This window comes from Argiope bruennichi, chromosome 9, assembly GCF_947563725.1.
Source record: "Argiope bruennichi chromosome 9, qqArgBrue1.1, whole genome shotgun sequence".
NCBI lineage: Eukaryota > Metazoa > Arthropoda > Arachnida > Araneae > Araneidae > Argiope > Argiope bruennichi.
In genome coordinates, this window is record NC_079159.1 from 57653799 (window position 1) to 57666432 (window position 12634).

The 12634-nt window shown below is 23.6% G+C and overlaps 1 protein-coding gene across 7 annotated transcripts in view; it reads left to right on the forward strand.

Moving 5' to 3' along the window:
• The window catches only part of LOC129985345 (MAP kinase-activating death domain protein-like), a 121743-nt gene extending 109357 nt beyond the window's left edge, over positions 1-12386 (forward strand). For 6 of the 7 annotated variants that reach the window (XM_056095336.1, XM_056095333.1, XM_056095338.1 and 3 more), the window contains 2 exons: positions 8367-8413; positions 10162-12386. In XM_056095336.1, the coding sequence (XP_055951311.1) occupies positions 8367-8413; positions 10162-10305 (191 nt within the window). In that variant the 3' untranslated portion in view covers positions 10306-12386. The remainder of the gene's footprint in view (positions 1-8366; positions 8414-10161) is intronic. The other variant, XM_056095339.1, reaches the window with a different exon arrangement.
• The last annotated feature ends 248 nt before the right edge of the window (positions 12387-12634 follow it).

Sequence of the window (12634 nt, forward strand, 5' to 3'; positions counted from 1 at the left end):
TAATCCTCACCATTTCTCTCTCTCTCTCCCTTTTTTCTCAAATAATAAAATGTATTGGTATCATTATATTAGATAATTCTAATGATAGTTGCTTCAATATCCATTCCTTTCTTACCTTTTCGATTGGAGATATACTCTAATACTTTATTTGGAAAAGTTTTTAATATATATATATATATATATATGTCCCTGGTAGATGGCACTTTAAAGTACCAAAAAAATTAGAAAGCTTTTTATCTTTCCTTTTAATTGTATAAGAAAAATCATGGACATGGAATTTCTCATTTTGCATTTGGAAATTCAAATCTTTTTTAAATAATAATTAAAGTAAGCATGAATAAAAACTAATTTATAATTAATTATTTAAAAATTGTTGAGGATATACTGTTAGTAAACGTTTGTAGACTTTCTATATTTATGAAAGTTACAAGACAAATTCAGTACCTATCAAAATATAATTGCAAACACCATAATTTTTTAAAAATATTTACAGAAATATTTTAAGGTAAATTAATGAGTTTAATTGGTTTTAAAGTTGAATCTTAACTGGAAATATTGTATTAATTATTATTGTGTGTATGAAACTATTTTTATAGAAATGTTTCCTTGTCATATAAAAAAAGATATTTAAAGTTCACCAAAAAAAATGCATGACATTTTGATGGAATTAACCAAAGCTAAATTAGGAATATTTCATTGTAAATTATTAGAGTTTCTCCTTCTTCCTTAGTGGATAATTTAGTGCCTGTTATCATTGGTGATTTTTTTTTATTATTAATAACAGCCTACATATATTTATCCATAACAATTTTTGGATACATAAAATAAATTAATATATGTTTTATTTTTTAAACCTTCGCTTCCCACCATTAGATTGTTTAATTTCAATATTATATTCATAAAATTCAAATTTGATTAATTGACAGAAATTTATTTTTATGGGACAAAATGCAAAAGGATTCATCTTTATTTACATAGGTTTATTAAAGGTTAAAATATGATTATCACAAGAAAATGAAGATAGGTTGCTACATTATATTATAAATTAGAATTTTAATTTCTAGTTATTTTTATATAATTTAAAGCCAAAATATCAGTCTGCCTAAGTAAATCCAGCCTTGCATTTTTAATTGCATATGCATCAACATTTTTTAACTTAAAAGATTCGAATTTTTTTTTCTTCCAAATACACTCTGTTAAATCATTTACTAATTACGTTAACATTGCAAATTAGGAAATTAATTGAAGAACTGAGTTTTAAAATATGAAAATCAGAAAATATTTCATATTGAATCTGTTAAAAACATAGAACATTTTTTATTTTACATGTTAAGTTTTTATAATTCTACATGTTAATTTTAATTAATATTAGTGTATTATATATTTGCATTCAGGAAGAAAACAGTGCATTCCCATTTTTCTACTTCTTTAAAAATTTACTAACAACAATAATCGTTAGAATTCTGTCATAAGACTCAAATATTTTTTTTCAGAACTCATATGCTTTGTTGGTTGATATTCATGCTTTTAATATTTCAAAAGATTAAGACCTTTCTTCATATTCAGTATTTCAACTGATTAAAATTTCTTGACTCTTTTGAGTCTTCAAGATCTACCTACAAATTAAAAATTCTTTTGGCTTTTCTTGTTATTTTTCCTAATCTGTTCAAAAGAAAGTAACAACTATGTTTAGATGAAGATAGTTGAAATAAACTATATTTTAATGAAGTTTCTACTTTTATAATTTGTAGTTTCATGGTGCATTTATTGAAAAATATATAAAAGATTGCTTTTTTGAGGAAAGTTATCACCGTTGTTTTTTGAGCAACAATTGATTACACTTTCTAAAGTTGTTTAATCTTTATGAACATTAAAAAGTTTAAATTATTCACCATTTCTGTTAGTTACGTTTCGAAAGTTACATTATACCTATGTTTGTCAAATGACTTATTCTCTGAAATAAAAAAAATAAAAAGTCATGTGACAATTTCAATTTTTATATGAATTTGTGAAGGAGTTGAATTTTTTTTTTTTTTTAATCATTTAGTTATTGAAATAAATATTTATGTTGCCTTTTGATATGTATGCAAAATTTCTAATGCATATATATTTCTTGCTACAGTTTTCCATCCCTTGCAAATTTGTTACTGTCCTCCTCTTTCTTGGAACACTGTGTTTTTGTGCTCTTTAATTTAAATTGCATGAACTTTTTGTACATATACATTTCTGCTTTATATGTGACATTTTGTACCTTTTTGTGTTATTTTTTAATTTTTTTATACATACATTTGAAAATGATAACTGTTGATTCAAATAAATTTTATCTTTGATTTCAGAGAATATTTTAGAAATCCTCTCTAAGTACTGTAAAAGTATTTGTAAGAAGATTTAAAATTTTACTTTTTAAAATTTTATGAAATTCTTTTATTTTTCTGGATCATTTCTGGGAAATTTTTTTTTAAGTGAAGCATAATTACTACAGAAATTAAAGTTCTTCCAATTTTTAATAAAGTAGATGTTAATATTTGAATAAATAAATGCTTTTTAAGATATATTTGAAAAAAGGTTTTGTATTAATAAATTGATAATAATATAACTTTAAAACATGCAAATTTTACTTTTATTCTTTTTCTAGATTAAAATTAGGAGTTTTTATTTATGCTTGATGATATGAAAGTTATTGATATTTGTATATAATCATAGTTAAAACTATAATACATATGAATATTAAGGAAAAAGTCTGTTTCACTTTTATTACTAACAACAATTACATTTTTTAAACTTTTATTTATATACCAGAATCTTGTTTGTATGATTTTAATTCTCTAACTTTAAAATATAAATAAAAGTATGGATAAAAATACTTTTTTTTTTTTTTTTACTTTCAACACTTTTGCTAACATTACGTCAAATTCCAGTTTCTTTTATCATTTTTGATATAAAAATGTATTTCACTTTTTGTGCATGAAACTATGTGTTATATTTTTCTGTCTAAATGTTTTCAAATTTTTGGAATGTGCATCTGCATGTGCATGTTTTGTGTCTCAGTGTTAAAATTGCAGCTAATAAAATCTAATAAATATTGATGTTTTATTTAATAAATTCATATTGTTTAATGTAAAATATTTTGATACATTTTACATTAATTTTAAAATGTTTGTAAAGTTTTGATTTTTAAAGGACTATATAAAGAAATGTTTATTTTTTAGCAAATATTATAGTAACTTAATATCTATTGTTCTGCTATTAGATGTTTATTAGACAATTAAAGTTGTTATAAAAGTATATGCTTAATTCATTTAATAAATTTGAAGTTATGAGCAAAAATATATGATATTTAACAATCAGAAAGTAATAAAGTGTCACTCATGGACATTAAAATATTGATATAAACTTTTAAAATCGGTAAAAAAATTATTATTCAAAATTTTGATTTTAAAACTTTAATGCAATTACTTTTTTTATAATTTGGAAATCTTATTGGAAAGTTGCATTAGAAACTGCAGCATATTTTCTTATTATTATAATTTATTTATCACTGCTTTTTCTTGTACTACACATTTTATTTGTAGGATATTTGAAATATGGTATAAATTATACAGGATATTATTACCTTACATCAGTTTGCCATAGTCATTCTTATTGTTTAAATTTAGTTTCATTCTTTTTATCACATTTAAAAAATAAATAATTTGGGGGGGGGGAAATCTGGCCATATATTCATAATGCTATATACAAAAATTTTATTTTCATTATATTTTTCTTAAAAATATGTTTATTAGTTTTAATGAGAAAAAAGAATGAGCTTGCAATAAGGTATTAAGTTATCACGATTTATATATATATATATACACACACTAATTTAGTCTCACACTGCATCTCAAAAACTGAAAACTAGTTTGAAAATCTTTTTGAAATTCAAAACATTTATTTATAAATGTAATTTTGAAGTAAATTTATAGAACAATTTTCTCTGATTGTATATATTTGTTGTTAATTATTTTTTAGAATATCATATTTCACTTCCCTGTGTAATTTAATTTACTACTGTATTTAATTATAATGTGTTTTCCATTTTATTATAAATTTTTCTATGCATTCAAATGTTTTTAAAATTTTTAAGAATTTCAGTTTGTATTGTATACCTTTGACGTGCTAAATGGCATAAAATTAACAACATGTTTTTTGTTTTTTTTCTAAAATGCTATGAATTTTCTTTATGAGATTTAAATTCATAAATTTTTGCAGGCAATTTTGTAATTTTATAATGCCCATTTCACGAAATTATTTAGCAAAACAGCCCAATTAAATTATTCTTGATTTCATTGAACAATTTTTAATGCATTTAATCTTGTATAGTTCTATATCTGTAGTATTTTCCCAGGAAATTGTTAATATTAAAAGTAAATATATATATATATATTATTCGATTCCAAATTGTGTCTCAATTTTGCTTAACAGTTATAGATTTTTACTGTCATTCAATTTTGCATTAGATATAAAATATTTTTACTCTATAGAACATAAGTTGTTCATTTTCTTAAAAATTTATTTTAAATTAACTTTATAATTATTATTACTAATAATAATCCTTTATTTTGTCCATTTTGTTGATCAAAATTTTCTGTAATTATTTTTCAAATAAAATATAAAACAAAATATTCCTAATCAATAATATTTATTTTGGCATAGTATCGGTACAAAAAAAAAAAAAAAAAAAAATTGGTATTGAAAATCAAGGCTAGACATATCAATTATTCTTGCATCAGTTATAGTTAATTATCTGTGACTTAGGAATGCAACCATAAGATTGACTTAGCATAGCCTATCTGGTTCTTGCATCATAAAAATCTATATACTATATCAAACTATAATTTTTGAATAAAACATTTGGCTTCCTTCATATTTACAATTTGCTTTCCTATGATGTTTAAAATGTTTTATGGTTTTAATTGTTCCTTGGAAAAAAAAAGAAACTAATATTTTGAGATGCAGTTATTTTGTATTTTAAATAGTATATCTAGAAAGTAAAGCTTACATTATTAATACTTAATTAAATTATGTGTAAAATATTATTTATTATTATTTTATGAGTACAGTTTACTCTACTTTTTAACAGTTTTTAACTTATCTGAGGTATTTTTCATTGAATTTTAAATGTTGCATCCATTGTTAGTAAAAGTATATTAACTGCAGTTCAATCCTTAACAGTTTTATGCATTTATTTATTTTTGCACTTTCTTGTCTTGGAATTTTTATGTTCAGATATCCAATGACATATATATCTTATTAGAAGATAAGAAAATTTTAACTGAAAAATTTCCATATAATTTGATTTTTTTTTATTGTTTATGCATATTTGTTTACTTCATCATATAATCATATTAGCATTGTATTGAATCACTAGAAATAATCTCTATTTAAGTAGAATTTATCTTAGTATTTCAAATAAATGATTTCCATTTTAAGTTTCATGTGAAATGGTTTTCTGTGTATTTTAAATATTAGAAATACATATTTAAAAATATGTGACTATTGCCAAACTCTGATATAAAAAAAAAAAAAAAGTTTGTCAAAAAAATTAGCCAGTCTGTCATTATATTCCCAATGGTAGTTTTAGTTGGAAACAATAATGAAATGATTGAATGAAAATGCCTCTTCTAAATTGAACAATTGTTATAGTATAACAATATATCAATATTTACTTATTACTGGTAATTTAACATATAAAAATATTTCATTAGAATTGCTAAGGTAATAATTTAGTTCATTAATGTTTTTAGACTTTTTAATTACTTTCTGTATGATTCTTATATTTTCATGTTTTTATCTATATATTTATATAATTTTATCTAATGTTACTTTAATTTCAACCATAACTTTGACACTGAAAATTCATTAAAAAAAACTATAGTTATTATTATTTATAATTTCATTTGTTAGTTTAAAATGCCTTATGCAAGCTTATTTGGCTATTTCAATCATTTTAATATAATTACACAAAGAATGGTATTTCCAAGAATTAAATCTACAAAATTTGCAGTACCATAAAAAGTTGTTGTTTTAAGAATCTGTATAAGAAGTGTATACACTGATATTTATAAATTAAAAATTAAATCTGTCATTATAAAGTTTTTTTATGCAAAACCAGATTCAAACAAATGTTCCTAAATCTAGAATGAAGTTTGAGTTTCAGAAATAGAGCATACAATTTTCGAAAGCTCCATGTAGAAGGGAAAATTTAATTTAATAGAATAGAAAATTGTAAGGTAGTTTATATTCGATTTTTGATGCTTGGCGTTGCTATTGATAAGACATGTTAAGAGATTTTCTTTTTGATTTTTTAAAGAAAAAAAAATTATTTGAATGCCATAATTTGAACCAATTCATTATATAAGGGTCATTGAGTTCTGCAGTACACTAGTAAACGTCTGTAAATCATGCAAGAAAGAAGAAAAAATGGAAAGAGTATTGAATTGTATATTATTGAATTATAATTGAATATTATTAGGAGTCTGCCTTATACAAAATGGCAGAAATAAATTTCCTAAAGCAGATCTACTGTTGAAATAGTATTGATGACTATTTTAATAAAATGGATGAATTATTGTTGTAAAATGAATTATCTAGGAACATAACCGAATGCACCTACTGATTAAACATATGTCTATTTTACAATAATCCACTGGTTTTGGCCTCCATGCTTTTCAAACCTGAAATGACAGGAATTTTAAAAAAAAAAAAAACTTATCAAAGTTGGTATAGAATGTATCTGTAGTGTTCAAAATTTTAAATTTAATTATTTGGGAAACCCATTTTTTAAATTGGTATTTGGTATTATATTGTTGCTTCTCTTATATTATTTCTTTGGTATTGAAAATCGCAACTGATTGAAAAACTACTTTAGGTTGTGATTTCTAGTACCAAAGATGCAGAAGATCAATTCAATCTGCTTATATATTAGATAACCATATTTTTGACTATTATTTTAAAAATAGTGCAAGTTTCCAACTATTAAGCGTACAAAATTTTGATGATAAATTTGACTTTGATTTGATAATGTTTAAATAATGATAGAAAGTTTAATTTTTATGCTTTTACTTATTATAAGATTTTTACATCCACTTTTTCCTATCTTAACAAAATAGATTTTTCAATATGCTATTCTTGAAGCTATATGTTTAATAAAAATTTAATTGTAATGCTACTTAAGTCCTTTAAATGGATAACAGTTTTTTTTTACTTGAAAAAATTACATGGCTATTTTCAACACACTGTTGATATAAGAGTAAATTTTATCAGTTAGATCCAATTGTTAGCTTTGTGATTTTGCATTTTAAAATTATTTGACAAAAATTTATAATAAATAATATTATTATTAATTTTGTATTAAAGTTAAATGATAGGTGAAAGCATGTTCTTTTCTTCTTCTTGTAGGTAGAAAGACAGCCCTCAGACTTCAATTTCTGAATTAACTTCCATTTCCTTAAGACTCCCACCTTTCCAATTTGAACTTATAATATTACTTCATAATTTGAACTATAATAACTTATAGAACTGAATCATGTTCTGCTGAATTCTCTTTTCCTACTTTTATTTAGTTCTTTTGTAGGTTTGAAAAAAAAATACTAATTATTCTTCTTACTATGTCATGCAATTTATCATAATATTAAAAAAAATTAATTAAGGAAAAGAAATCAGCCATTTGAATAAAAAAGCATTTTTTAAAAAATTGTTTTAGAGAATTTTGTCATCAATCAGCTCATAGATTTTTATTTGAAAATCATCTCGTAGAAAAGATGGATTTTTATATTTCATTCTTCCAGTGATTTTTCTTTTCTAACAAAAAAATTCAATTGAAGCAAATTTTTAGTTTGAATTTTAATTTATAAATATCAGTGTATTTTTATTGCTTCTGAAGGGGGGGGGGGACTTGTATGTTATTTATGAGGGTAAGAAAATAAGCGAAATGATATATTTCATTATCCTTCCATTAAAAAAAAAAAAAAATAAGAAGGCAATGAAACGTTTATTACTGTTAAAAGAGTTGAATTTCAGGTTGGAATGCTGGAAGCATTTTATAAAAATTTCGATTTATAAACTAGGAAGTAGTGTTAAGAGTTAGCGGAAGTTTATATTAATAAAAGTTTACTTGTTACTCAAAAAACAGAAAAAATTATCAAATCCTTCACAAAAATATTATTGCTTTCATATTCAGAAAACAGATTGATTAGGGATTTTACAACAAATTAGATAAAAAAAATATTTAGCTGTTCTTCAATTGGCGTCTTTCTACAAAAATCTGTACTTTTGCAACTTGTGTTTTTTGTTTTAAATATCTTACCGTTTATTTCCCTTTCTTATAGACCCCAAAACAAGACAAATAATTCAAAGAAAATATAAGTCAGCTATGGTAAGAAGAGTTTATTTATTATTTACTTCAGATGGAATATTAATTTTTTAAACAATGGAGTTAATTCACTTTATCTAAACAAAACTTAACTGTTCTTATAACATCTTAACTGCACATGTTAAAATTCTGGTATCCAATTTTCTCCTGCTAAGGATTCCAAATTAAATTGGTGTTAAGTTTTTTTTATGTCATGTGAGCCTGAATTGACTCCATTAAACTTTGATATCTGTCATTTTAAAAAAAAATTATAAATAATTATTGTTTTATTTCTTGTATTTAAAATATTCCATTTTATTTTATATAAAAAAATTTGATTTCAATAAAAAAAATGAATGCAAAATTTTTATATTGTAACTAAAATAATATGCAAATTTATGTATGTTTAGGTAAAGCAAAGATGAATAGTCGTCGATTTGATATCAGAAATTTATACTAAAAGGTTTTTGCTAGCTATATTTCTCCTCTTTTATTTATTATGATATATTAATGTACTTGGTGGATTTTTAATTTTTAAACTAATATATAAAAGTTTTTAAAATGTAACTGATATTAAGTGTAAAAGCTAGTTATAAGAATATAGTTTCAGAGCTGAATTCTTTTTCTAATCAATATAAATATGCACTTTCTTTCCTAAAATTTAGAAACAATAAAAAATATATATATTAACATCTAGAATTTTTTTTAAAATTTTTATGTGACAATATCTGAATGCTCTTTCCATAATTAAAAAAAAAATAAGAATCTTTGTATTAGATAGTTGTATGTGATCTTTGCAAATTCCTGTGCATTTGAAATTGTTGATAATATTTGTTGTTGGTACTTTGTCAGAAACTTCATTTACCAGCTTGACATAGTCAATTGTTTTTCTTTGTATTTCCTTGTTGCTATTTTTTAAGAGTTTTGCCCAGTTGTTCTTTAAACCTCTAAACACACTGAATTTAATTTCTTTTAAGCATGAGGTGTTTAAAATGGGAACTTAAATAATTTTACTTGATTACAGATTGCTTCATTGATTAGATAAGTAAAATGTGTTTTGAATGCTCTTTAAGAACTAATAGTATTGACCATATATAAAAGATATGTCCTATTGCCTACTATTTTTTTTATGCATTCTTTGATATTTGTCATAGGATGTATCAGTACTCAATTTTACATGGTGCATAGTTTTGCCTTTAATCAGGTTTGGACTTTTTTTTTTTTTTGAAGTTTAAAAAAAAGTGAAATTAAACGTAAGTGTAAGCCTTAGTGATTTACTTGTTTGTATTGTAATTACACAATCACACACACCAGAATAGTTGGAATCTAATATTGTCTCAAGTTATAAAAAATTAAGAAATCTCTTTTCCTGATTACCTTAATGTAATTAAGTCATTGTTTCGGAGAGAAATATATCCTGTTTCACCTATATGTGGTTTGGAAATGTCATTTATCCATATATTAAAATAATATAAAGGGAACATGCAGATATTCTATGTATATTGCTTACCTTAGATCAAAAGTCATTTACTAGGACTTTTTAAAGATGCTTTAATCATATTCAAAGAATTTGTGAGCCGTTTTTACAGAGAAAAGTTATATTTAACTGCATAGTTGGCATTTAAATAAGAAGCAAAATATGTGAAATTTGAGAAATTTAATTGCTATGAACTCCTGGAAATGAAATATTTATTTGTAATAAATTAATATTAATTTTAACGTTATTTACAGCATTTTTTTATAATCTCTGAAACAATTTTTGTATTTTTCAGGCTGATCAAATATGTTATGCAGTTTTATGTGTTTTCTCCTATGTTGCTACTGGAGTTGAACAACGAAAACGTAGAGAAGCTGCGGGATACGAGAGACTCAGTCACACAGAAGGAAATACGCCCACACGCTCCAACAAAAGGTGACACAGTTTAATCCCCAATGGACACTTACAGCTGAAAATTTTATGAAGCTGCATGGTGGTTATCACTTATATGCAGATCATAAAAAAAAATGAATTCTCCAACAGAGGCATCCTGATCTTCCTCTACAGGAGTGTGTTACTTCACATCTCGAGCTGATACAAACATCTATGACTAACAAAAGTATGAACATACTTACATCGCCAAAAGCTTAAGGGATAAAATACGATGTTATGTCTGTGTTCTCTTCTCCAGAGTTATTACTACTTTTTTAAGACTTTCTAGAACTGATATGGCGAAAAAGATTTTGTCAAATACCATTTACGATGTATGAGTAGTTGCGTTCTTGCTAGTGTACATAAATAATTTACTATAAACAAAATGCTACAAATTTATAAGAGTTTAACATTTTGAATCAGTCTTGTGTGAAGGATGGTGATTGTTAAAGTGCCTCTATTTATGTAATAAAAACAGCATATTCCAAAGAAAGAAGCACTGGGATAGAGTAACTGTCTTTTTTTTTTTTTTTTTTTACTTTGAATCATGCAGGAAATAAATGTATCCTTTTTTTATTGAATGAATGTATATTATATATTATTTTAAAAAACTATCTTTGGCCATATCAAGTAAAAAGAAATGGGAAACATATCTTACCCCCTCCCCCATCTTTTATAATTATCATTTAATTTCTTCTAAATAAGTTACAGATTTAATGATAAAAATTAATAAGAATTGAAGAAATACATTTTCTAAAATATATTATAGAAAAAAAAATTGATCAGCAGATAAGATAGTTTTTAAGTTATTTTTAATTTAGTATTAATAAGCAATAAAAAGAGTTGCTAATTTTTATGAATAAAGATTTCAAATTTCTAACATAAAATGTTTTGGGGGAATGTGTGTCCGAGTGATGGAAAGTTCTACCTTTTAAGTTAATTATGTTAAAATTGCTTTGAAATTTATATATATATATATATATAATTATACAGTTTGATTTCGAGTTTTATAATTAAAAATATTAACTGTTTTTAAGTTAACCTTTGAAAATCAGAGGAATGAAATTCTAAGGAATAGTGATCGAAAACAAGATGCATTTATCAAGTAACTTCCGGTAAGATGGATGGTGCTGCTGTGATGTATTCACGTAGAAAAATTATGTTGTATAGTCAGAATTCTCATGTTCCATAGTCACTTATCCTTCTGGAACTCTATTCAAGATGTACTCCTACTTCAAACATTCCTCTATGCAATGTAACATATAGTATATTATATGTAAAGTGAGATATTAAAAGAATAAAAATGCAATTGGTATTATATAAAAGCAAGGTAAGCATTATTCTGAATTTATTTATATTTTATTTTATATTGTATAATGGTGGATTATTATGTATTTTTTTTTAATTTTATTTTCTTGTTTCAGTCATATTAGCATTTATATACGAAATTTTCTGGTCATTTTAATTTAGAAAATTGTGCATTCCTTTATTTGATTATTACTTTATGTGAATATATTTTAAATACTTTTTTTTATTATTTCTTTTCGGAAATTTATATGTGATATTGAAACAAAAATATTTCTAGTCACGATGTTTATAGTTAGTCAGATATAGAAAATATATATTATATAATATTAAATCTAAGTAAATATTATAATATATGGAAAATCTGACCATTTTTGCCACAAACTATATATTGATATTATTTGTGTAAATCAGAAAATGCTTGAAATTTATAATTAATAATTTATATACTACTAAGTGTATTTATTGTATACACATAAATCAAAATATTTCATTGCAATTTATAAGGTAAATGCCTTCAAGTATGTTTCTTGTAACATAACTATCTGAATGTCAAGAATCAATGCAGTTGCACAACTGACAAGCAATAATATGTATGTTATAGTTACTTGGTGTTCCCTGTTATTCAACAAAGTTAATGTTTTTCTTGTTCCTCTTTAAAACAAAGAGCATAACTTGGGTTTAATCTATTGAATTTGTTTAGCCTTCTTATGAAAAATCGATATTCTGTTTAAGATTTCATTTTCTTTTACATTTTATAAATAAAAGTTTTTTCTAAGAATATTTATTCCTTGGAGAATTTACATATTCATTTATTTACTCCATTAATACAGAACACATTTGATGATATAATATAAAAAGAATGTGGTCTTAAATATTGCATATTACTGTACCAATTGGAAAATAAAGGTATCAACTCACTTCTTTAACCAATGTGATAAGAGCTTATACCCTAAAGTTTTTTATCTTAGCAAAGAAAACAGTAAAAAAATACTTTTATAAATATACAAAATGGCTTGTATATAATAATG